A 26359-nucleotide genomic window follows, 5' to 3' on the forward strand; every position below is an offset into this window, starting at 1 on the left:
GGAAAATACAAATCAAAACTACAATGAACTATCACCTCATTGGTGCAGGCACTATAGGAAATAGTATGGAGATTCCTCAAAAAAGTAAAAATAGAACTACCATATGACCCAATAATTCTACTTTTAGGTATCTACCCCCCAAAACCCCAAAACACTAATTTGAAAAAATATATACACCTCTGTGTTCACTGCAGCATTATTTATAATAGCCAAGAAATGGAAGCAACCTAAGTGCCCATCAGTAGACTAGCTGATAAAGAAGGTGTAGTACATATATACAAAGGACTATTACTCAGCCACAACAACGAATGAAATCTTGCTATTTGCGACAACATGGATGGATCTAGAGGGTACTGTGCCAAGTGAAATAAGTCAGACAAAGACAAATACTGAATGTTTTCACTTACATGCAGAATCTAAAAAATAAAACAAACATATAAAACAAAACAAAACAAAAACAGGTTCATAGAAACAGAAGAGACTGATGGTTGCCATGGAGGGTAGAGGGGAGCAAAGGAAACGAAGAAATACAAATTGCCCATTGTCAATAAGTCATGATGAGGTAATGTACAACATAGGGAACATAGTCAATAATACCACGATGACTATATATAGTGATGGACGGTTACTAAACTTACAGCAATCACTTCATAAAGTACACATTAATAGGTGTCTAATTACTATGTTGTACACCTGAAATTAATATAATACTGTATGTCAACTGTAATTAAAAATGAATTTTAAAATTTCTCTTTCTTGTTTCTAATATTCACCGCCTCAAAACCAGGATACAAAATTCTTTTGAGCACTGCCAACTGCTATACCACCCAACCTTAGGTTTCATAAGATTATGACAAACCAAAATCAAGTTCTAACAAAATAAAAATGGTAAGAAATAAATGATCAGATGTCTAGTTATAACCGAAAGGAGGGAACCTTCAAAATAAAATGCTCAACATAGCTACTGACTGTGTGCAAATCCCTGTTGTCTTCCATGGGCTAGTTCAAGTGCCATTTCTTCTCCAACCCTTCCCCCAACTTCCTCTTCCCTTCCAACACCCTCTCCCATAAACGTACACGAAGCACACAGTAGAATCCACTCATTCATCATCTGGGTGCCCACAGTCCTTTATGTATACTTAATTAACATTTGTAATAATTTTTTGTGGTTGGACTACGCAAACCTAGGGGGCAGGGACACGTCTCATTCACTGTGACTCCCCGACACCTAGGGCAGTGCTCCCAATAACAGAGTAAGGGTTCTACACATGCTTATTAAGTGACTTCACAACCAGTTGACCATGGTGCACACACACAGACACACACTCTCGGCCTGTCAGGCAGTACACTGGACGCAGTAGTTACGGCTGTTCCAGCATCTCAGCTGCAGACCTTTTAGCAACATAATTCGGTTTTGCAATCTCCACATATTCAACAAAATGCCGGGTTAATTAACCTAGGAAATTAGACAGGAAAAATTTTTTAACTTACCATGCTATCAAATTTTGTGAAGTAGCTATAATAGTAAATTGGTATACATTAATGTCTATTCTTCAGAAGAATTTCGTCTGCCTCAAAAGCCCTCTTCATTCAAGAAAAATACTTTTCAGTGACAGTATCTTAATAAAGTATGTATTTTTAGATTGAGATATTACAGATATTTTTTAAACATTAGATCATAAATTTTCTTTCTGGGCTAATTGCAAAATCACTTTTTCTTTCAGCTATGTTCCTCAAGGACTAAGACCAATTTTAGTATCTGCTTTATAAAATCAATCAAATATTCCTGCTCTCAAGAAGTGTATATGATCTAGTAAGACAAAGAGCTAGGAGGTTAATAAACCATAAGAACACTGAGATATGATGCAGACACGTACAGAGTGCGGTGGGATCCCAGAGGGACCATCATCAATACTGGCTTGTGTGTTTTGTAGGAAGAGAGAGGGAAGGGAGGGAGGTCCAAGGAGTGTCCTGGAAAGAGGCTCAACTTTGCAACTTATTTGGGCCAGAGTGTTTTAAAGTAACACTTATTAAAGGAGCATGTACTAAATAAAGTGCTGTCTTTCAAATCCATTCTCCACCATAAACAAATTCTCACTTTTCAGCAACACAGACCTGTAACTGAAGACTATATATCTGAACTGCGGTCTACGGCCATACCACCCTGGACACGCCCGATCTCGTCTGAGCCGTCACTCTGAATTCCTGCGGTAGCTATACTCCCAACTACATTAGTCAGTATTTCATTAATTCATTCCTCCAGTCACTGAACAAGTATTTATTGAATATCTTCCATGTGCCAGGCCTTATTCCAGGTCCTGGGAATCCAATGGCAGACAAGACAGACATGGGTCCATTCTCTGTCCTCAAGGAACTTCCTTTGAGAAGTGGCAGGTGGGAGGATACTGGAAAAACAATACATGAAGAGGAGACTCCCAGAGTGTGACAGGTGTGATGAAGGCATTAAGAAATAGGATGACAGCCAGGGAAACGAAGGTCATAGAAGGTCTCCTGAGAAAGAGCAAATGAACTGAGATCTCTAGGATAAGAGTCAGGATTTGAGATCTTTGGTAAGAGACACCCAAGTGGAGAGAACAGCAAGTAAAATACTCTGATACAGAAAGGGCCTTGGAGTTTCCCAGGACCCAAAGGAAGGCAGCAGAGGGCTGGGTGGTACTGCAGCAGGGGGCATTAAGAAATAATTTGGAGGAGTAGGCAGGAACCAGAGCATGATGGACTCTTCAAAGGCCTGGGGGAAAAAGCATGGGAATTTTGTTCTAAGCACAGTGAGAAGCCACTGAAGGGTTTCACAAGGGACATGTGAAAAAGACCATCCTGACTACTATGTGGAGAGGGGACTGTACAGAGACAGGAATGAAATCAGGAGAGAAAGACCTGTTAGGAAGCTGCTGTTGTCCAGGTGAGAGAAGGTGAAGGTGTAAGCCAGATGGCCAGTGGTGACGGTAAGGAGGGGGGCAATTTTGGATTTACAGGAAATGTAATCTGCAGGACTCTCTGATGGACTGAACGTGGACGATGAAAGAAGAATCAAGGATTACTCTGAGATTTGGGTTCGAAAAGCCAGTGAATTTGACACTTACTAAGCTAGGAAAGACAGGGGAAGGAACAGGTTCAACAGGCAGCTGTGTGTGGTGGTGGTGGGATTGGAAATCGAGAGTTCCCACTTCAGTGTGTTAGGTGCACAGTCGACCTGAGATTGAGTGGAGAAACCAAACTGGACATGTGAGTCTGAAGCTTGGAAGACAGGTGCAGGCCAGAGATTTAAATCTAGAAGTCATCAGTTTTTAGATGATATTTAAGTCTTTAGGACTGGGAGAAGTCATCTAGGAGGACAGTCTCGATGAAATGAGATAGGAAGGGAAGAGAAGAGAGTGAAAATGGCCCAGGGATGAGCCCTTGGGCACTCCAATGTTCAGAAGTCTAGAAGAAAAAGAGAAAGAGAAGATGCAAGAGAAAAACCACCAGTGACATGAGGGAAAAAACAGGGACTGTGGTGTCACAAAAAAAACAAAGTGTTGGAAGGACGAGGAAAGAGCAGTTAAGTCCTATATTGTTGAAAATACTTGTAAGATGAGGACAGAGAATTGCTACTGAATTTGACAACTGGGAAGTCGATGGCAACCTTGACAAGAGCAGCCTCAGTGGCGGCGTGAGAATGGCAGTGGACAGTGATGACGTGATGAAGTGCAGTTGGAGAGCAGAGCGGGGCCCAGCAAACAATGGCCCATGAGCCAAATCCAGCCTGCCCCTGTCTCTGGAAACTAATGTTTGCTGGGAACACACCAATCCCATTCGTTTGGCTATTATCTATGGCAACGTCCACCCTACAGTAGCAGAGATGAGTAGCTGTAAGAGACCACATGGCACTTAAACCCTAAAATATTTACTATCCTTAACATAAAAAGTTTGCTGACCTCTGGTGTAGAATTTTTCTCCAGAAGTTTTTGCTATAAGACAAGAAAAATGGGGTAACAGATAGGGTGAGTGGACAAATATTTGAAGACAAGAGATGTGTGCACATGTCTATTGTGGAAATGATACCACGGAAGAGAAGAAAATGATTTGGGAGGTGGAGAGAAGTAACAGGATAATTACTGAAAATGACTTAAAAAAAATAATGTTCTTGAACTGTTTAGTGCGTATTAGCATTCTTTTTTTTAAAGATTTATTTATTTTTTTTTAGAGAGAGAAGGGAGGGAGAGAAACATCAATGTGTGGTTGCTGGGGGTCATGGCCTGCAACCCAGGCATGTACCCTGACTGGGAATCGAACCTGCGACACTTTGGTTCACGGCCCGAGCTCAATCCACTGAGCTACGCCAGCCAGGGCTAGTATTAGCTTTCTGACAAGGCTATAGATATCCTTTAGAGTGTGGACCAAGGATATGCATTCATTCTTATATCCCCCATAGTTCAAGGACTCCATTCAAGGACCTATGCCACATCCATAGGTCCAGTTTATGGCTACTGTTTCAGTATAATTATTAATAGCTCCTTCTCACTCTCAAAAATCATTCTGGCAAAATCATACTGTCATCTCACCTTTGGCATCTAACCAAAGCTAGAGCACAATTGGAACTTGATAAATACTTGCCAACTGATTAAAAAGAGCCTGGGGCACTTCACAGAAGAGGAGCAGTGCTGAGACCACCACTCTGAATGCTTTCCCTAACTTCAGGCACAATTGGAAGCAGTGGTTCAAATAGCATCACATTCGCTGTAACTGTTATCTACTAAGCTGACACAGAGTCTAGAGCCCACAATGCTGCAAGGGGGTCAGTAAATTCTAAAACCACTGGGGCCTTCTAAAAATGTTGGGTCGTGATACAAAAAGCCACTACAGAGGTCTCTGCAGGCAACTGCCCACCAGAAAGGACTGAACTATTGGGCACAGATTGCACAGAATTCTGTGATATTGTTCGTCATGTCATGTTCTAATGATGTATTGGGACTATAACCACTGTCTTTTGTCAAACACCTTAAGACACATGACACTAAGTGAAGAAAGGCAAAAAGAGTCAAGCTAAGGTCCAAAGAAGCGTACGCTCCCTTCCCAGGCAAAGGGTTTCCATCTCTACTTCCTCATTCTCAATCTGGCATCCCACCAGAAAGATCTCTGCTGAGGGTACCACTTTTTTCTTCCAGCAAACAAGTAAGACTCACACAATCTTACATTTCAGTCCTAAAGAAAGATAAACTGTCTGCCAGATTTTTTTTTTCCAGGCTGGAATGCTTTTGCTTGTTATAACAATGTACTGAAGTCAAGGAAATTTAATATAATTCATTTTCCAGAGTCAAGAAGGTTCTTCTAAAGCAGTCACCCCATCAACCAAGTCCACTCTCAACACACCCTAATATTTGACATCTCATTTCTAGTAATCAATTACACAGAAAGAAGAACATTTTGTAATTGGAAGAATCATTAAGACCTACAAAAGGTTAAGGCTTTATTTTCTAAAAATACTAAAACACTTTTACTACCTGGCTAATCAGAAAATGTGCTGAAAGATTCTGGCACTGTCCCTAGACACTCTTTAAAGTAAAATGGGGCTCCTTTTCCTTTCCAAGCTGTATGTGGATTAAAAACAGAACTAATCACCCAAAAATGTCTGCTTTCAATCTACCCTTACTGGAGTTTCTGAATTGAGCACTGGAGTGTGGCTGCAGCCTGCATTCAAGGGTGTTATTAGGAAGCAGTTACTGTACTGGTCTTCTTTAGTAACTCAAATTCTGCAATCGAGAGAGGCAAAGCAACCCACTGGGCTAACCAAGAAGACTCAGCAGAACCAATTACACTGTCCCTGCATCTTTGTGCATCATTCACTGTCACCATCATTCCTCCTTTTCCTTGCCTCCTGCAGTGGACTGCTCAGGCTCCCAAAGCCACACCAGGTCATGTGTGCACAGGGTAAGCAGCATGGAACCTGGCAGACTCTACTGCTCTCTTCTTTCATCTTATTTTTTATTTTTCAGAACCATTGTCTGCCACCTGTGTAGACAAGAGGGCAGCTGAGCCAATAGAAATGCCTTGAGAAATTAACACCCCCTGTTTCTTAGATGCATCGAATTTTGCAGTTTGCTCTCTCAGAGAATTATACTGCCTTTGCCCTGAGTCCACAGGCAGTCTTTAAGAGATTTTAGATTAAGATCCCATTGTTGCCACTGCAGGAAGGAGGCAAAGGTTGCTAATTTCCAGAACTGGTATGGCTTTATGTTCTTTGAAAAGAAGAAATGCTAATATTCAAGATTACTAAAGAGAAAATTATATTTTCCCACTATTCTGCCATCATTTCTGCTGTCCAACTTTACATCTACCTGCTGGTTCATTTCCTACTGTTCAGAAAAGCAATGCATTGTATTAGTTCAAAGCAAGATTCTGAACCAGCAGACTGGGATTTGAATGTTGATTTTGCCACTTATTGTGCGATCTTCGTCAAGCCACTTAACTTCTCGAAGGCACAGGCTTACCACTTCTGGAACAGGTACAAGAGCAGCTACCACAAAGGCTTTCTGTTACAAAAGAACAGAGGGCTTACTAATGAGTACCGTGGAACTGCTTACCCAGTACCTCTCCTTGCTCCCGGGAATCTTCCTTTCACCATGTTCTTGTGGAGTCTGCTGTCCCAGAGGCAGGCCAGACCCAAGCTGAGCCAAATGGAGTCTTCCTGTGATTTTCCAGAATGAACTGGAAAAGAGTTCATCTCTCTCAGGTGGTGGGAACCCCAAGACGTGAAACTGAGTTAGATCGTGACAAGTTTCCTCAGTAAGGGCAGGGGGCTAGTCTCCAGGCAGAGATGATCCTGAGTGTTATTCCCGGGCTTCGGTGGTTTGACAAGCCCAGCTGAGATGCTACTCTCAGTGTCTGACCATCTGACCACTGAACTTCAAGACAAGACGCAAGAGCCTTCCAAATAATCCCCCTTTTTGCCCAGAGCGGTATGAACAAATTTTGTTTTCTGTGACTGAAAGAGTCCTGATGGAAGACTCAGCTCATAAAAGGACTCACTAAATGGCAATGATTAATATTATTCTCAAATCTCCCAGATGAAATGCCATGTTCCACATAAGGGCCAAGGGTGCCGACCCATCTTACAGAGCTTTGTAAGTGAGCTGATTAAGTTCAACATCTGCAGGCAGACACATAAGAATGGCTCATGGACTGGGAGGATGGTTTCCTTAAACCACATTGAAAACGAGACATTCTCCAGAAGAAAGATTTCGATCCTTTGTTCAATTCTTCAGTACAAAGAGAGTGCCTATTATAGGTACTGTGCTAGACACTGAGAGAAAAAGATCACTAGATGGGGACTCATCTTTTAAGAGCTTGTAAGGAACACATGTAAGAACCAGATAAAACTGTAAGAATGATACAGAGAAGTATGAGTAATGAATGCCAGGATCGTTTGGAAGGCAAGGGATGGCTCAAGAAACCAAAAGTATTGCTGAGGACTACCAGATCTGATGAGCCCTAAACAGCAGCCCCTGTGACACCTATTAAAGGTAGACACCTAGGGGTAAGCAGACTCTACTTATGAAATGTCCCTTCTCTTGATACTGCTGCCCACGGTGGTACCTCAGAGAGCTGCTGCTATGGAAACAGGGCATCGCCAGCTGGAGCAGAAGTGCTTTAAGAGGACTCAGCAATAATAACACAACCCATTCCCCACGATGGTGCCAAACAGTAGCAGAGGCTGCAGGAACCTCAGAGCTGGGGATGACTGCATATGCTCAGCCTCCCGCTTCCCCGGGTCCTCGAACACAATGGGCATCTCCTCGGTCTGGGAGCCCCGGTCAGATGCCAGATGAGCACCCCTCAGATGGGTCACTGGTGTTAATATCAACTCCTCAGCTGAAATCCTGAGAAAAAAGGGGCTTTATTTAAAGCACAGACTTCTTTCCAAGTTTGTGGACTAAAAGAATGTAAAGAGCAAAAGGAGTAGTTCTCACCTTATTTGTTAAAATGCTCTGTTACACCTAAGTTACTTTTATTTATGATTTCTGCAAACCACATCCAGTGAAATGTGAACCAAAGAGTTCATTTTTATGGTTTTCGGGAGACAAGCCAGAAATTAAAAATCACAAGACGAGACTGGAACACAAATTCAGCAGTGCCCAAACAAGACTAAACATTTACATTTTAAAGTTCTGCTTGTATCTGTTATCACCCATAACTTAAAATACATTAGCCCTGCAATAGCTGGAAGTGGTGAACGCATTCAGGCACAGCTTCCTTCGATGAAACGCAACCCTTGAGGGGACTGCACACAAAGCAGCGACTCCAAACGGCAAAAGGGAAGGAAATGCTCAGGCAAGGGTCTCAGCTGCTTTTGCTGAATAAAAGGTACAGAAAATCAATACTTTAGGAAACAGGGCACATTTAAAGAAAGAATTTGTACAAGTTTAACAAAAGGACCATTTCCCCCAAATAGCTAGGACTTCCCAGCTGCCACGTTAAATTCTGATCTCCCAAATCTTCCTTTATCACTTCTCATTTTGGACACTTAGTAACTCCCATATATATTATGGCTCTTCATTCAGGAGAAAACACCCTTTTGTGGTGACATGTGGCCATCCCTTCACCCGATTTTACAGACACTGTCTATACCCAAACCCTGAGGTGGTGGAGCCCTTGCGGGTTCATCCGAGCAATTTTCTCCTCCCACTTTACTTAATTTTCTTCAGTACCACAGGTGCGCAGTCAACACAGTGGCCTCCTCTCAGCACTGAGCTCTTCTCAGCCTCGTCCGTTTCTTCGTCATGCTGAGAGGGATCCAGTAAAATAATATTTGCAACAATATTTTGTAGAAAATAAGATAAACATTTATATTGTAATGAAACATTAACATTATAGATCAAGGCAAATGTCTCAAAATATACCTTCTGGCAAAGCAACTCAAAGTGTGTCTTTTCCCTGGCCACGTGGCTCAGTTAGTTGGAGCATTGTTCTGTGAACCCAAGGGTTGCCAGTTCGATTCCTGGTTGTGGGCCAGGTCTGCAGCTGAGGGCGTGTGAGAAGCAACTGAGCAACTGGTTGATGTTTCTCTCCATCTCTCTCTCCCTCCCTTCCCTTCTCTCTAAAAAATCAATAAATAAAATCTTTTTAAAAATATTTTATTTCTTTTTGGAGAGAGGGGAAGGGAAGGAGAAAGAGAGGGAGAGAAACATCAGTGTGTGAGAGATATTGGTTGCTTCTCATAAGGCCCTCAACCGGTGACCTGGCCTGCAACCCAGGCATGTGCCCTGACTGGGATTGAACTGGCGACCCTTTCATTCGCAGGCCTGCACTCAAACCACTGAGCCACGCCAGCCAGGGCGAAATAAAGTCTTTTTTAAAAAATGTGTCTTTGCCCTGGCTGGCGTGGCTCAGTGGATTGAGCACAGGCTGCGAACCAGGCATCGCAGGTTCGATTCCCAGTCAGGGCACATGCCTGGGTTACAGGCCATGACCCCCAGCAACCGCACATTGATGTTTCTCTCTTTCTTTCTCTCTCCTTTTCCTCTCTAAAAATAAATAAACATTTTTTTAAAAATGTGTCTTTGCTTATAGTGAACCAATCAAGAGAGACGTATTAGTCTTACAAGACTACATTCTAGAGATCTGGATAACGCCAGGGCTGACAACTGTACTGGAACCGGACCATGAGATGCTAGGCCAGTCACCAGAAGTCTCCAAAGATCAGAATCTCCAAGTAGTAGACGGAAAAAAAAAGTAGTACTTGGCCTAGCATAAAAGATATCATATGAATAATAGTCAGCTATCTGTCCCCACTGTTCCCATATGATGGGGAACGAGAAAAGTTCATAAGTATGGCAAGGAGACAAAAGTGAGTAATTAGGTCTGAGGTGGGGTAAAGATTCCTTAATTCACTTCTTTTTCTGATTTATGAAAGACAGTATTTGGATCATTAAATATACTTGTCAGTATATACATCTCCAGAAGGAATGTCCTCCTTCTGATCGGGGGCCATTCTAAGAGAAGCACTAGCATATTTTGCCTAACACCCATATTCTCAGAGGCACCATACGCAACACCTAGGGATGAACACAGCAACTGTTCAAAAAGTCCACAATGTAACATGGAAACAAATGTCAGAAATCCTGGCATGTGGTCTGATACATATGAAGGATGGTAAGTGTCTTGTATACTTTAGAGCTTTAATCTACACCAGCGATTTTCAACTGGTGCGCTGCAAGAATTTTAAAAACATGCAATACCTGACTATTTAGTCAGGGGCACTGACCTCTTTTCCCTTAGATTGTCAAATAAAAAAGTGACAACAGCCAACACAACAATGTCTATCTGGTATAAATGCCTTGTCTTAAACCATAAACATATGTCATATCATAGAGTTGTATTTTATTGGTTACATCATATAAGGTTGTATGTGACTGGTTAATTCTCAGTAACAGAAATCCTTATATACAAGTAGAGGCACCTAATTTTTTAAAAAACCACTTTTAAGCATAATGGGCAGATATTTTTTTAGTTGAATTTTTAAAAAGATTTTATTTACTTATTTTTAGAGAGAGAGGAAGGGAAAGAGAAAGAGAGGGAGAGGAACAGCAACATGTGGTTGCCTCTCGCACATCCCCAACTGGAGACCTGGCCCACAACCCAGGCATGTGCCCTGAGTGGGAATCAAACTGGCCACCCTTTGGTCCACAGGCCCATGCTCAATCCACTGGGCCAGCTAGGGCCAGATATTGCAATTACTATTATTTTGGGCTTTTCTGTAAATCATTCAAAATTATACATATTTTTTGTCAGATTGGTAAAAAAACATGTTGTTTGGTGTACCGCAGAATTTCAGTTATTAGTTTATGTATGCCGTGAGATGAAAAAGCTTGAAAATCACAGATCGAAATGACTATAGAATATCAAACCAAACAGACTACAAAAAGCATTATCTCTAGTTTTGCAAAATTAAACTTCCAGAGAAGACCTCAGAGTGAAAATTAGAGCAAAGGAAATTTTATAGCTGTTACAGGCTACTGAAAACAGACATTTATAAGTGGAAATGTTGACAGAACAACCACAGCACTGAATTCACGCTGTTCGAAATCCTGTATTTCCATGGATGAAAGAGGGAAGAGAGAAAAAACGAGGACAAGTTCGTACACGAAGGCAGAGTTTCAAATTCCCACCCATTGTTTAGACACATCTGAATGACTTCTTGTGTCAAGGACCTGAAACCCAAAAAGCCCTGCCCTGTCAGCAGTAATACTGCAGTTTTTCTCAAGTGCAAACTTAAACTAAGGATGGAATTTTCCTTCCAAAATCACTGACCACTAGCAGTCAAAAGCAGGAGTAACCTGGGTAACAGCCAGAGCAGTTACAGTAGTGATGAATGGCATTTTCCTCTTTAGATGGAGAAACTCTGGTTTAAACTTGTGACTGCCTTTAACATGGAAACAAGCAGATGGCAAGGCTATGCCTGACCTTCTTGGCATCTGAAGAGTGCCAATTTATGTGGAGATGGCTCAGAAGGATAATAAACCTCAGTGTTTCCTCTTGGCGCACCACTTTCCCCAAACCATTTTCAATAATCCTGTTCACACAAGTGGGATTTGCTGCGTTTCTGAGCTCTGGAAGAAAACAGTCCAACTGTTGGGCTTGCTAATTAAAAGAAGCAATTATGGTAGTTTTTTTTTGGGGGGGGGTCAGCATCACTATCATTAGTACTTAATGCAAAAAACTTGAGACTCGATAGCTAATCTGAAACACATAGTCTGTATGAACTAAATGAAGACAAAACAGGAATGTGTGCTCATCCAGTGGAAAATAAATCTATTAAAATTCAAAACAATATGGAAAACATGTTTCCAAAGAGATTAAATATTGAGATGATTAAAAATTGCCATATGTTCTGGCAAGCCCATGCCTAGGTATATACTGAAAGGAATGGAAGCTGGAACTCAAACACACGTGTGTATGTCCATGTTCAGTACAGCATTGTTCACAACAGCCAAAAAGGTGGAAACACCCCAAGTGTCCGTGAACAGGTGAATGGATACACAAAATGTGGTGTTTATATACAATGGATTATTACTCAGTCATCAAAGGGAATGAAGCTTTTGAAAATGAATAAAAGTCCCAGATAAAAACCCCAGAATTCAACAATACATTAAAAAGACAATATACAATAACCCAGCAGGTATTTGAGGGTTAAACTTGTTTTTAAACCCTAAGCTAATCAACAAAATGAAAAAGCCATGTGATCACATTAGTAGAAGCTGAAAAGGTGTGAGACAAAATTCAACATCTATTTCCTGGCAAACAGGCTTACTGAACCAAGGTCATGAGGACAACTCCTAAAACAGCCAGTGAATCTGGAAAGAGAGAAACATCAGAGTCAGTGTCAGCTCTGGGTGAGAAAGGCCTTTGCCAGGTGTATTGCTTTATCTTCAACGCCCAGAACAGGGCCCAGCAGGCACTCATTAAACATTTACTAATTGAATGAATGAACAAATATGCTACCTGGAGTCACTATCATTAAAATCAAGAACAAACTGCCTGCCATCCCTACTTATTTAACACTGAAATATTATTCAGAAAGAGCATTTCTAAAATTTTTAATTTCAGGATCCCTTTATACTTGTGAAAATTGAGGGATCCAAAAAGATTTCATTTATGTGAGTTTATACCATACTGGAAATCAAAACTGAGAAGTTCAAAAATATTTACCTATTTATCCATTTTAAAATAACAATAATAAGCTCTGGCTGGTGTGGCTCAGTGGATTAAGTGCTGGCCTGTGAATCAAAGGGTGGCTGGTTTGAGTCCCAGTCTAGGGCACATGCCTGGGTTGTGGCCGGGTCCCCAGTAGGGGGCATGTGAGAGGCAACCACACACTGATGTCTCCCTCTCTTTCTCTGTCCCTTCCCCTCTCTAAAAATAAATAAGATCTTTAAAGAGTGAAATATTTTAAAAATCTGTTTAAAAAATATAAAATAACATTAATAAATCCACTACATGTTAACATAAATACCATGTTTATATGAAAAATAACTACCCTCCCCCCAAAGTAAATTTCTTGAGAAGAGTGGTCTTATTTCAGTGTCTCTGCAAATGCCTTCAGTGTCCACTTTAGCAGACACCAGCTAGACTCTCACATACACTTCTGCATTGAATCTGTTGTTTTGGTTGAAAAATAAGAGGAAAATCTGGCTTCCCACAGTTAAGGGTGGGGCAAAAGTAGGTTTAAAGTTGTTTGTATGGAAAACAATACAATAATAAATAATACAAGAATAAACTTCACATACTCACAACTGTAAACCTACTTTGCCCCACCTTGTATATAGTTAGAAAAGAAATATTTGATACCTTTTTCAGGTATTTGTTGATAATCTTTTTGAAACTACTCCAAAACATGAAAAGTGGTAAATTTTTAAACATTAGCAATATGGCATGTGAAATACAGAATCTGAAATCTTATTAATGAACTTGCACTGTGCTATATTAAAATCCACTGCCTAGGATGCAGAAAGCTGGAAAGAGTATGGCTCTTATATTAACAATGAAAAAATAAATAAGTAAACTACAAAACCACAACTTTTCTTGAGCCCATCAGAGAGCTGAAGGCAACTAAGTATCCTGAGAATGAAGGAGGGACAGCCCTTCAAGGAGAGAGAGAACACCAAAGGATGTCTCTCCTATGGGACAGAATGTAAGATGAAGACAGAGTTGCTATAAAATAGGCAAGAAGGAATCAACTAGCAATTTTAACAAATTACTAACAGTCAAGTACAAGGTTAGTGCAACAGTATAGAACCTCTGAGAGCTGCACCCACCGGGCAGTTTGCACCCACTCTCAAGCTCTTTGCCAAGACTTCTGCTGGGTGCTCATGAGAAAAATTGCAGAAAGAGTGGGAGACTGGAAAGAGCAACCTGCGGGCGCAGATGTGGAGAAGACCAGTGGGCACTGCAGGAAAAGCATGAAGCCCTGATGACCCTCGCCCCTGTTCAAACCCACCTCTCAAAAGTCTTTAACTCAGAAGTCCTAGCCAGGAGTCTCAGATGGTTGGAGCGTCATCCCATACATCACAAGGTTCGATCCACGCACGGGAGGCAACTCGCCCACATTGATGTTTCTCTGTTTCTTCCCCCCCCCCCCCCGCCCACCTTCCTCTCTCTCTAAAATCAATAAACATATCCTCAGGTGAAAACTTTTTTAAAAAAGCCTTAAACCTCTGAGTAAGGGGCAGTCCTGGCAAGCATCTTAAAGACAGGACAAGAGAATAGCTTTTCACTGCCTCTGTTGCAACAGCAGATATTTTGGACACAGGGAGGTTGTATTGCACTTTTCATTCAGAGGACAGCACACCGTGGACAATAAGGAGGCTTTTAGATCAAGATCAAGTAAACCTACAGTTGCTTTAAAGCAGGGCAGTAGGGATAGAAAGGAGTGGAGCTGATGGAAAAGCTGCAGGAACCCGACAAATGCCTGGATGTGTGGAATTAGGAACACATCTGCCAGTGGGTTACATGATAATCAGCAACAGCAGTATTACTGCCATTAACTCAGCACAACTGAGCCTGACGTTGCACTCTGTTTTTTTTCTTTCTTTTTTTTAAAAGATTTTATTTATTTATTTTTTAGAGAGGGAAGGGAAGGAGAAAGAGAGAGAGAGAAACATCAATGTGTAGTTGCTGGAGGCCGTGGCCTGTAACCCAGGCATGTGCCCTGCTGGGAATCGAACCTGCGACACTCTGGTTCTCAGCCTGAGCTCAATCCACTGAGCTACGCCAGCCAGGGCGCACTCAGTGTTTTTAAACAAACTCAGGGTTTTAATCCCCACCACCCTAAAGCAGGTATTATCTCCATGTCAAGGACCCGAGGCTCAGAGAGTTCAGTAACTTGTCCAAGGTCACACAGAGAGAGTATGGCAGAGCCAAAATTTAAATTCAAAGCTCAAGTTTCACTTGACCAGGCTGCCACCCAACATTACATTAGTGACAATGTCCAATTACCCCAATCCTTAGAGATTCAAAGGAAATGCTCAGTCTTATACACAGAGGAGAGAAGACAGCTGTTTGGATTCCTTATAGGTTATCTAAAAGAAGAGATTTAGAGGACAAATGGCAAAGGGTTCCAATATGCAACAGACATGTCACTCCACCAAAAAGTACTTCTTGAGGCTCATGTGCAATTAGCAGGATGAAGCATGGTGATAAGTAAGCCTGCAGCCAGTCACTACAGTGCTAAATAATGGACATTCCAGAAGCTCTTGCCTCGGCTACAGTCAATAGTGCACTAGTACTCTAGGCAAAATTGAACATTCACTTGGATTTAATCTGTCCAATACAGGCATGCCAACCTTGACCTCTGCACTCAGTGTAAGAAACCCCAGCTAGGGAACGGTGGGGATCCCCAGTGAAAACCAGGGATACTGTGCCCCTACAAAATGCTGACCTACCACTCACCTCCAGCACGACCCCCACTGAATCTTTCTGCACTCCCAAGTCATTCTCAGGCCCTAGCAGTTTCTGAAGTTTAGTGTTATCTGCAGGCATTCTGAAAAATAGAATTCAAAAAAAAATTAAGGAGAAACAAAAATGCCTAACCATTCTTGATTACTGATGGAAAAATTTGAGCCTGTACTTCAAAAGCTCAACTGCTTCAGATTTGTTTCCGTAGGAGGAAGCAAGTGGCGGTTGCCTTTTTCCCCCCAAACTATTTATGGTCTCTTTAATACTGATGCCATTTATTTTCTTCCATCGATGGGCTTCGTTTTCCTCCCAGAGAAGATGAGAGAAAGGATATATTTAAAGTGATGGACAGAAAGAATTCACATCACCCTGCTAGAGAGCTGACCATTAGGGAGGCAAAATCCCACATAATGGAGATCAATGCTGTGCTGTGAAGTCCTACCATCCACCTACTGCGCAATTCTTTTTGTTCTGATGCCCAAATTAGATATGCTAATTTTGAGGATGAGAAGCAGAGAACAGTTTCTCCTTGGAAGGCAACATGCTTTGCTGACTTAATTAATAAATCTTTATGATATCTCTATGAAAAGAGAAGGCAAGAATGATTAGCCTCATTTCCTGACGAAGGTGAAGGCATGGAAAAATTAAGAAACACAACCCTGGACAGATACTAATGAGAGGAAGAAATTCTTTGCTTTCTGGCCTGGCATTTTGTATTAAAGGAGGATAAGAAAGAAAAGAACGAGAAGTCTCAAATATCAAATAGCATGCCACATGGCTCTGAACCCATCCTGTTCAACTTTTTGGTCTACGACGTGAATGAAGACATAGACGGCGTGTCTGGCAAATCCACTGGTGAGAAAATGGGAAGGTCATCGAGGTTCCAAAAGGCCTCACTCAATGGGCTGGAACAATTGAGCAAAACCAGCAAGATGAAACTAAGGGTGAGACACATACAGCCCAGAACTTAATTTCAAAGGACCTCTTAAACAAATAGAAAAGGGAAGAGTTTAAAAGCATATAAAAAAGACCTGGGGTAGAGATTGCAAACTGCTGGCCCACGGTTGTGTTTTGTTTGGCCTTCACAGTATTTGTGAAACACACTAGGCCAACATTTAAAAATTGGGAGGGTAACATAAAAATCTTTTTCTGGCTCGTCTTAAAAAACTGATAGACCTGGCAACTCAGGTTGCATTCAGACATGACAACAACAGTCAGGACGGGACCATGGTCATCTCCTTCAGACAGGACCTTCACGCCCCCAGTGGACATACCGATGCACACTGGCCTGCTGAAGCCATTTCTTAGCTCTGCAGGAATCTGTTTGCAGCTCTTGACCTGGCAGTTACTCAGATACCTGCTAATTCCACAGAAGCCAACAGTATGATATGGCTGCCAAAAATGTCACCCAACCCAAAGAAATGGAAGAACAGTGCCTAAACCAATGGACCCTAACTTCTAAAGAGTGACAGACTCCTTGGTGAATCTAGAAAAATCAGTATCTTCTTTTCAAAAATATGTCGGTCGTGCAAAATTTTACAATTAATTCCAAGGAGTTGACGGACTCCCTGAACTCCCAGTTACCAAGTGAACAAGCCCAGTCTAGAAACTGGCCCACTGTATGTTCACACACCATGTGTATGCCTGGCCTGGAACCACATTTCAAGAGGGATGCCGACAAACTGTGAGACGACGAGGATAATAAAGCGTCTGGAAATCATATCATAAAGTTGAAGAAACTAAGAATGATTAGCCCAGAAAAAGGAACATAATATCCATTTTAAATTTTAGAAGCTATAAAAAGGAAACAGGATTACGCTCACATCAGTTCAGCGGGTAAAACTAAAATCAACGAGAAGCTACAATGAGGTGTATTTTGCTACTCCAGTTCAGTTGAAGAAAGAAGTTTCTTATAATTAAAACTCTACAGAACTGGAACAGATTATCCTGTGGAATAACAAAGTAGTGAGTTCCCCATCCCCTCAAGTCTCCAAGCAGAAGCAGGATAATGAAATGTCAGAGTTGTCATAGAAAGGATTCCTGAACTGGGTGGAGCGAGGTGCTACAATGATCTAAAGCACCTTTCTTCCAAATCAAAGTTTCAGTGAGCAGAGCTAGAGATGGCAATAAAGCAGTCCCCTCCTATTTGAGGTTTTGCTCTCTGTGGTTTTAGTTACATGTAGTCAATTGCAATCTGAAAATATGTACTGGAAAATTCCATAAACAAACAATTCATAAGCTTTAAATTGTGTCCCATTCTGAAACATCACACCTGCCTGGGACATGAATCATCCCTTTGTCCAGCATATACACACTGTATGTGCTGCCCGCCCCTTAGTGACAGTACTGCAGTACTTGTGTTCAAGACACCCTTATTTTACCTAAGAACGGCCCCAAAGAGTGAGAATGGTGCTGCTAGCAATTTGGACATGCCAAAGAGAAGCGGTACAGTGCTGCCTTTAAGTGAAAAGGTGTAAGTTTGGTACTATCCATGATTTTAGGCAGCTAATCCATTGGACGTGATGGAACATCTCCCCCACAAATAAGGGGGAACTACTGTAACAATTCTGTTCCCCTCCCAAACTAATTAGTCTTGCTCTGATGCAATACTCACATCGTAGCCAAACTCCACTGAAGAGACAGAAGCTCAGTGGCGGATCCTCTCTCGGTAATTGTCAGCTTACTGGGACTTGGTCAAGGTTTGGCCACTCTTGAAATTTCACATGCCAACTTTTTCTTCCTCTAACCCACTCCTCCACTCCACTCTCTTTCTACCTACTTTCAAGTTGCCCACTTAATCCTTGGGAAGCTGTGGAAGTTTCACTGCATATCAGATCAAGTACTTGTTGAACTGACTCATGTTATCCCACAAAGTTTCAAACATGTGGGCATTTAATTAAAGCCTTTGCCTGATGATTTCAACAGATAAAAATGGGGAGAATTCAGTGCTGTAATAATTTTGTACGAGCATCGAAGTCTGGTTAGAAGAGGTCACAGACTAGACCAGTACAAGTCCACCCACGCAGGAGGCGGTCAGCAATCAAAGGCTCTCCAGAGTGTGTACCGGAGGGCTAATCAGGCAGCTGGTACTTCAGAAACATCAAGAAACTAAAGAAACAGTCTCATTGTATCTTCAATTGCTACATTACTCCTTTCCCACAAATAATTTTTTAGTAAGAAATACAGCTTTTCAAAAAGTGTTCTGCTAAAAATGTCTTTTAAGACACCATAAATGTGAGGTGAATACTTTCCCCTTATTTACACAGATAAAAGCACATCTGTTCTGACTGAACACAATCAAGACGAAATTTATGAAAGGAAAACTTCCTTTTGTCCCTATTACTGCTCTCTGCCTGAGTGATCCTCAGAAGGTCAAGAAACAAATTCTGAAAGTAAATTTTCCCCTGTCCCAGCAAAGAGAAAAAAACCTGGGGCCTCTTGACCTATAAAATTCAGTATTTTGGAACATCCATGACTGTCCCCAGTCTGTGCCAGTCAAATAGAGTCTCCCTTCAGCAAACCACCGGCCAGCCAGTGCTGGACAGCCAGGCTTCCATCTTTAGGAGGTGACAGGGCTAGGACTCAAAGGCTCCCTGAGGGGAAAAAAGTCTCCACTTCAGCTTGCATTACAAACTGTTGGAAAAGACAGATGGAGGGGATGACAGGAAAAGCAATTATTTCTTCTGGGCTTCCTTTTTGTCTGGATTCTAAGGAGACAAATACAAAATTCCATCACAGATTGAAATGCTATCTAAACATTCTTGAAAATTGGTCTTAGAGCTCTCTGAAATATGACCTGCCCTGCTCTGCAGCAACCTGTAACCTATTAATATGTGAGGTGGGGAAGGCCGACATTCCTGCAGGCTGTCTAATGCTGGGCCCGACTCTCCAGCACCGCTCCTTTGTGACCACAGGTTAAAACACAACCAACTAAAAGACATGCATCTACACAGCATGACCCAACAGAAAGTTCTGATGACTCATTTACTTTATTTTCAAATTCTTGCAACTTTAGATACCTGAGACTCTCTTACATGTATTAAGGTTTCTAGTGAGCCATTCTAAATACAGGCTAAATCACAGTAAACAGTAGTGTTATTAATATTTCAAATAGTAATGTGTTGGGACTAGTTATACACAAGTCAAGTTTTAAACAACTTTAAAGGAGCATACACACTGATCAAAATGATGTTTTTATGATAAAGAGCTTTTGTTTACTTACAATGAACAAATAATCTCACACAGACCAAACACTCTATACAGCTAAAGAAACTGTTATTACACATGGACTACGTGTTCTGAAGAACGTGAAGATGAGGAAGAAGCAGTTCCTGCCTCACGGAGCTTACAAACGAGTCAAGGGCACAAGATGTGTTCACTCATAAGTCAAAGGAGACCAGGAAAGCCAAACGAAAAGTATGGGCTGCGGGAGCTTGCAGGCAGACGGGAATGCAGCTGATGAACTAAGTGATACTCAGATCAATTTTCTCATCTGCAAAATGAGAGGAGTGCACCAGATGAGTTCCAAATCCCTTCTGGTTCTAAAATTCTGCGTCCTTTGGTTTACCTAACTAAGCTAACCAGAAAATTTCATGAAAGAAGTAATTTGAGCTGGGCCTTAGAGGGGTAAGATGTTGAAATGAAGCTACTGGAAGAAAAAGAGAAAAGCATTTTAGGCAAAAGGAAGGACACGATCACCGGCCCAGAAGGCAGAGGGCATGCCTGCAGAGCACTAAGTCTTCAGTACAGATGAAGCATAGCAGACAGAACTGGAAAGGTAGATTGAGGCCTTGCATGCCAAGCAAAGGAGCTTGGGTTTGATTTGGTGGACAGAGGCCAATGAGGGTTCTGAAGAGGTGGATGGCATGACCAGACATACAGTGGGAAAGTTAAAGAACAGAGTGAGGATGAGGGCTCCCTCTTACTCTTTCTTACCTCTAAAATCCCCATTTACATGGGCCCCACCTGCTGGAGAAGCAAAGCCTCACTGGATAAAACAAAGCAACAAGGACTAAAGGTTAGGCAAGGACGGGGGCACAGGACCAGTTTTGGGAATCTAGTGTGTCTGTACACAAATACTGATTGTGACAACAAAGAGGAAGGTAGACTACTTACAAATGGACCAATGGAAGATGATTACTAAGAAGAAAAGAAAGTCAGTCATAAAATGTAGGAAAAATAAAGAAATAAAGAAATAAAGAAAAAACTGAAAATATAAAGGGAAGAGACTCAACACCTGTGAGCTAAGAATATAAGATGAGGAAATTTCTACATAGCATTATACCCCCACCCACCTTCCAAAAACCTGTGTAGCATAATTAACACCTTAAGAAATCAGCTGTACTGACTGACAGCTGTCAGAAGGGAAAGGCATGCGGGGGGTTGAGTGAATAGGTGAAGGGGGGATACATGGTGATGGAGGGAGACTTGACTTTGGGTGGTGAACACACAATACAATCTACAGATGATGAATTATAGGATTATACACTTGAAACCTACATAATTTTATTAACCAATGTCACCCAAATATATTCAACAAAAAATTTTTTAAAAAGACATCAGCTGTAATAAAAAATATTGAACAGGACAAACAACAGAACTGAAGCTATTATGAAGGTGCACACCCGACCTAAGCGAACTGGCACTGAACAGGGAGAACCAGACGTTGCATGAGAGGAAGACTAGAAAAGACTGGCTCAGCGTGTCTGTTAGGTAGCTATTTCTGAACTACGACTCCTAAACAGGAAAATAAAATCCAAAAGAAAAGGAAAACAGTTAATAGATAATATCTGGCCCCTGAGTCATTAAAGAAAACCTCCTCCCCAAATACTTTTTCCCTTCATTCCCTTCCAGGAGCCCTCCTTAGCTAGATGCAAAGGAAATGTTAAACTCTAAAATGAGTCTACAGTTACCTGTTTGCCAACAAAACTAGGTATAAAGAACTGTAGCTATGTCACATTACTGTATTTTTTTGTTTGCAATATATAAATGTTATCTCCATCTTGATTTTTAAAGTTTATTGTTAAAATGCACATAAAATGTATCATCTTAACCATTTTTAATTGACTGTATTAAATGCATTCCCATCATTGTTCAACTCTCACTACCACCCATCCCCACAATTCTTTTCATCTTGTAAAACTGGAACCCTGTACCCATCAAACAATAATTTTCCATTCTCCCCCAGTTCCTGAAACAGTCCTTATACTTTGTCTTTATGATTTTCATAAGTACTTCATACAAGTACAACAATATAGTATTTTTTTGTGACTGGATTATTTCATTTAGCATAATGTCTTCAAGTTCATCCCTATTACAGCACGTGTCAGAATTTCTTTACTTTTTAAGGCTGCATAACATCCCATTGTGGAAATATACCATACTGTGCTGATCCACTCATTCCTCAATGGATACTCCGCTTCTACATTTTATCTACTGTGAATAATGCTACTATAAACACGGCTATACAAATGTCTCTTTAAGACCCTGAGTTCAATTCTTTTCAGTATATACCCAGATATACCCAGTATATACCCAGTGGAATTGCTGGGTCATATGGTAATTCTATTTTCTAATTTTTTCGAGGAACCTCTTTACCGTTTTACACACAGCTGTACCATTTCACATTCTACCGACAGTGCAAAAGAGCTCCAATTTCTCCACACCTTCACCTACACCTGTTTTCTGTTTGTTTGTTTTTTTATAGTAGTCACCCCACTGGGTGTGAAGTTGTATCTCACTGTAGTTTTGCTTTGCATTTCCCTAATAGTTAATGATGTTGAGTATATTTTTATGTACTTACTGACTAATCTTATATCTTCTTTGGAGAAATGTCTCAAGTCTTTTGTCCATAGGAAATTGGGCTGCTTGTTTTAAGTATTTTTTAAAAGATTTTATTTATTTATTTTTAGAGAGAGGGGAAGGGAGGGAGATAGAAGGAGAGAAACATCAGCGTATGACTGATATATTGATCAGTTGCCCTTCCCATGCCCCCAGCCGGGACCTGGCCTGCAATCCAGGCACATGCCCTGACTGGGAATCAAACTGGTGACCCTCTGGTTCACAGGCAGCACTCAATCCACTGAGCCACACCAGCCTGGGCTATTTGTCTTTTTTGTTGTTGTTGGGAGTTCTTAATATATTTTGGGTATTAATCCCTTATTAGATATATGATTTGCATATATTTTCTCTCATTCTGTAGGATGCCTTTTTCTGTTGAGACTGTCTTTTGATACATAGGTCATTGCTATCTTTTGCAGCAACAAAAGTAATAACCAAAATCCCAACAACTTAGCTGATAGATTAAAGTAGCAACTATATTTAGCCATAGTACTCCAAATGTAAGAAGGCAACATAGACGTCTGACACTCAGGCTACAGAGAAGGAAATTTTGGTTTTCTCATTTTGGCTTGCATGCCCCAGCCTGGGGGAGCTGTGCTAGTATGCCCCTGGCCCGAGGGACACTAAGTGAGAGTTCATGCCTGGTCTGGGCAGCCTACCTCTGTTACTAGTGGGGCAAGTCATGTACGTTTCCTGCTGGGTATGCGGCAGATCAATAAGAAAGTGCTCTGGCCCTGGCCAGTGTGACTCAGTGGGTTGGGCACCATCCTGTACACCAAAAGGTTGTGGGTTCAATTCCCAGTCAGGGCACATGGCTAAGTTGCGGGTTTGGTCCCAGGTAGGGGCACATATGAGAGGCAGCCAATTGATGTTTCTCTCCCTCCTTTTCCCTCTCTATAAAATCAGTAAGCATGTCCTCAGATGAGGATAAAAAAAAGTGCTCCGTAAGGAGGCAGTTCAACACTTTGGTCACTTGATCATTGGGTGTTAAAGAAATTAGGGGAGTATAATAGGGGAAAATAAGTTACTTACTTGCCTGCCATCTTGCCCCACATTTGTTTGGCCTCTCACGACAGTTCGAATATTGTCATCCAGTCTCCTAGCAAAAAGGTTGAAGGACACAAAATCATTAAAATAATCTCTATATTAGATTGACCAAAAGAAAAAAGTTAGTAACTAATCCAGCAACTTCCGTAGGTTGTACCTATTTGTCCAGAACACCAAACAAGCTTGACCAGTATAAGGAATACAGCCTCCCTGGACCCAGGTGGAGCAGCACCGGGAGGGCAAGAAGCCAAGCCCAGCATAGACGGACGCATGCATCGTCTTTGGTTTTTTAAAAAGGGCTATTTTCACTTAATATTGAGAACTGTCCAAAAGGACCCATGTAACTTAGTATTTTTCCTGGAGTAAACCAAAAATGAGAAAGTTGCTGGAACTTTATGGAAAGAAGCCAGAGAATTCAAATTACCCCACATAAATTCCTTCCTCAGTAACTTCCCCTGGAACCTGAAAAGGGATAAGGAGACAGGGTAATGGATGAAATCAGTGCTTTGCCTCCTGGGCGCCAGTTGTGCAACCTGCGTGGGAGACAGATCTGCAGCCTCCAGTTCCTCTCCCCTGAGGCTCAACTGGGCCATTTAACGATGGTGCCTCACTCAAGGAAATTTATTTTTGTCAACTCCATTTTCATGTGAAGAGTCTGTTGAAGGTATGGAGGCAGAAAGTGGGAAATAACGGGCTCACAAGCGATTTCTGGGTCATCAGAGAATTTGCATTATCTGGGCAAACCCTGGGCAAACCCTGGACAACTTCATGGTCTCTACTAGCATTGTTATGGCAAATGTCCACTTCAATGATAAACAGGTTTCTTTGCACTTCCTAAGGCATCCAATTGAACAAAACATTAATAGAAGAGGTCTTTACCAAAAAAATCCAAAGGCTGAAAGGGAAAAAAAATTATCTCCTGGATTAATAAAGCCTTCTCCTCATCAAAAGATTAAAAGAAATCTATTTTTAATGCCATAAACCATTATGGTAATAATTAAAATGAATAAACAAACACTGAGTATCTACCATGTGTCAAAACTGGAGATTCAGCCCTGGCTGGCGTAACTCAGTGGATTGAGCACGGGCTGTGAACCAAAGTGTCGCAGGTTCGATTCCCAGCAGGGCACATGCCTGGGTTGCAGGCCATGGCCCCAAGCAACCGCACATTGATGTTTCTCTCTCTCTCTCTTTCTCCTTCCCTTCCCTCTCTAAAAATAAATTAAATCTTTAAAAAAATATATGCATTTAAAAAAAACTGGAGATTCATATGCGGACAAACCAAAACAAGGCTATTGGGGAGCGAAGACACTTGATGACCATCCCAGATGATCACATCCTAGGTTAGTTAATCAAGACATTTAATCCTGGGCCACCACCGCCCATGCCAATCAGCAGATCTCTCCTCACTGGTAGCTGGTATGTGGCCAAGGGACACACATATAAGCCCTCATTCACATCTAAGCCATTGGAATTTTTAAAAATGTAAATCTAGGGAAATAAAGCCATTAAAGCTATAGTAGAAATGCTTTTGCTTCCTTTCATAATCAACTGTTTTGAACAGCCTGTTACAGCTTCCTTCCCTTTTTATAAATAATTGAAGACTGATCAAAGAATTGAGCTCTGCCACAAAGCTTGTATAAATACCCAGATTTAAAAGAATTATTTATTCCTGGTGCTCCTTCGGTGCGGACCTGGTACCTCTTTTGTGAAGTGGCAGCTGAGGAGACTCCGGCGCACGCCATGGCCGACGAAAAGCTCAAGGAAGGAGTCAAGACTGAGAACAACGATCATATTAATTTGAAGGTGGCGGGGCAGGATGGTTCTGTGGTGCAGTTTAAGATTAAGAGGCATACACCACTTAGTAAACTAATGAAAGCCTATTGTGAACAACAGGGTTTGTCAATGAGGCAGATCAGATTCCGATTTGACGGGCAGCCAATCAATGAAACAGACACACCTGCACAGTTGGAAATGGAGGATGAAGATACAATTGATGTGTTCCAGCAGCAGACGGGAGGTGTCTACTGAAAAAGGGAACCTGCTACTTTCCTTCAGAACTCTGTTCCTCCAGACCAAGAAGACATTCTCAATTAGAAAACTGCAATTTGGTTCCACCACATCCTGACTACTACAGTATAGTTTTCTCTATTCTTTCATTTCCCTTTCCCCATTCCTTTATTGTACATAAAGTAACTGATGTATGTGCACAACCATTTGCATTTTTTTTAAACTAAATGGCCAACGGTATGTTTTGATTGACATCACATGGAGATGGGATGGGGAAAAATACTGGTTCTGTGAAGATACCCCCTTTCTCCGTTAGTGGCATGCTCATCCAGCTCTTATCTTTATATTCCAGTAAGTTATTTTGCTCTCGCTCTTTAACAAAAAAAGAACAACATAAAAATTCTTACATACCTTGTTTGACTGGAGAATTTTCATGTTTTTCATTTATCATTGTAAAACCAAGGACAATTTTATAACTTTTTTGTACGTAGCTGTTACATGTAGGGCAATCTGTCTTTAAGTAGGGATAAATTACTCTAAAAAAAATGAATCCTAGGTAGTTTTCCCTTCAAGTCAAGCGTCTTGTTGTTTAAATAAACTTCTTGTTTAAAATGAAAAAAAAAAAAAAGAATTATTTATTCCTGGCTGGTGTAGCTCAGTGGACTGAGTGTGGGCCTATGAAGCAAAGGGTCACTGGTTTGATTCCCAGTCAGGGCACACGCCTGGATTACAGACCAGGTCCCCAGTAGGGAGCATGCAAGAGGCAACCACACATTGATGTTTCTTGCCCTCTCTTTCTCCTTTCCTTTCTCTCTAAAAATAAAACAAAATCTTTTAAAAAGAGATTATTTACTTATTTATTTTTTCTCTTAAAAATTCTATTTATTATATTTTTAGAGAGAGGGAAGGGAAGGAGAAAGACAGGGAGAAAAATATCGATGGGAGAGAGAAAAACTGAGATCAGTTGCCTCTTATACATGCCCCATCCAGGAATGGAATCCAAAACCCAGGC

General features: G+C 41.3%; 2 protein-coding genes across 4 annotated transcripts in view; one reads left to right on the plus strand and one right to left on the minus strand.

The window, feature by feature from the left end:
• VPS53 (VPS53 subunit of GARP complex) overlaps window positions 1–26359 on the minus strand; it is a 133256-nt gene that overhangs the window by 97516 nt on the left and 9381 nt on the right. Inside the window, exons 1-2 of one of the 3 annotated variants that reach the window (XM_045837338.1) lie at window positions 15445–15509; window positions 12308–12350 (exon numbers count right to left, since the gene is read on the minus strand). In XM_045837338.1, coding sequence (XP_045693294.1) covers window positions 12308–12350; window positions 15445–15488 — 87 coding nt within the window. In that variant the 5' untranslated portion in view covers window positions 15489–15509. Of the gene's footprint in view, window positions 1–12307; window positions 12351–12531; window positions 12537–15444; window positions 15510–23322; window positions 23390–26359 lie in introns of those variants that run through there. The other 2 variants (XM_045837337.1, XM_045837339.1) reach the window with 2 other exon arrangements.
• LOC123817591 (small ubiquitin-related modifier 2-like) lies at window positions 25060–25975 on the plus strand. Its single transcript, XM_045837346.1, has one exon. The coding sequence runs from the start codon at window positions 25081–25083 to the stop codon at window positions 25366–25368; it is 288 nt and encodes a 95-aa protein (XP_045693302.1). The 5' UTR covers window positions 25060–25080; the 3' UTR covers window positions 25369–25975.

The sequence above is a fragment of the Phyllostomus hastatus genome, unplaced genomic scaffold (assembly GCF_019186645.2).
Source record: "Phyllostomus hastatus isolate PE091 unplaced genomic scaffold, TTU_PhHast_1.1 phas_contig_210, whole genome shotgun sequence".
In the NCBI taxonomy this organism is placed as follows: Eukaryota; Metazoa; Chordata; class Mammalia; order Chiroptera; family Phyllostomidae; genus Phyllostomus; species Phyllostomus hastatus.

Bases quoted from the DNA above. Each gene is read 5' to 3' on its own strand.
- LOC123817591 (XM_045837346.1), top strand. From the start codon at position 25,081: ATGGCCGACGAAAAGCTCAAGGAAGGAGTCAAGACTGAGAACAACGAT.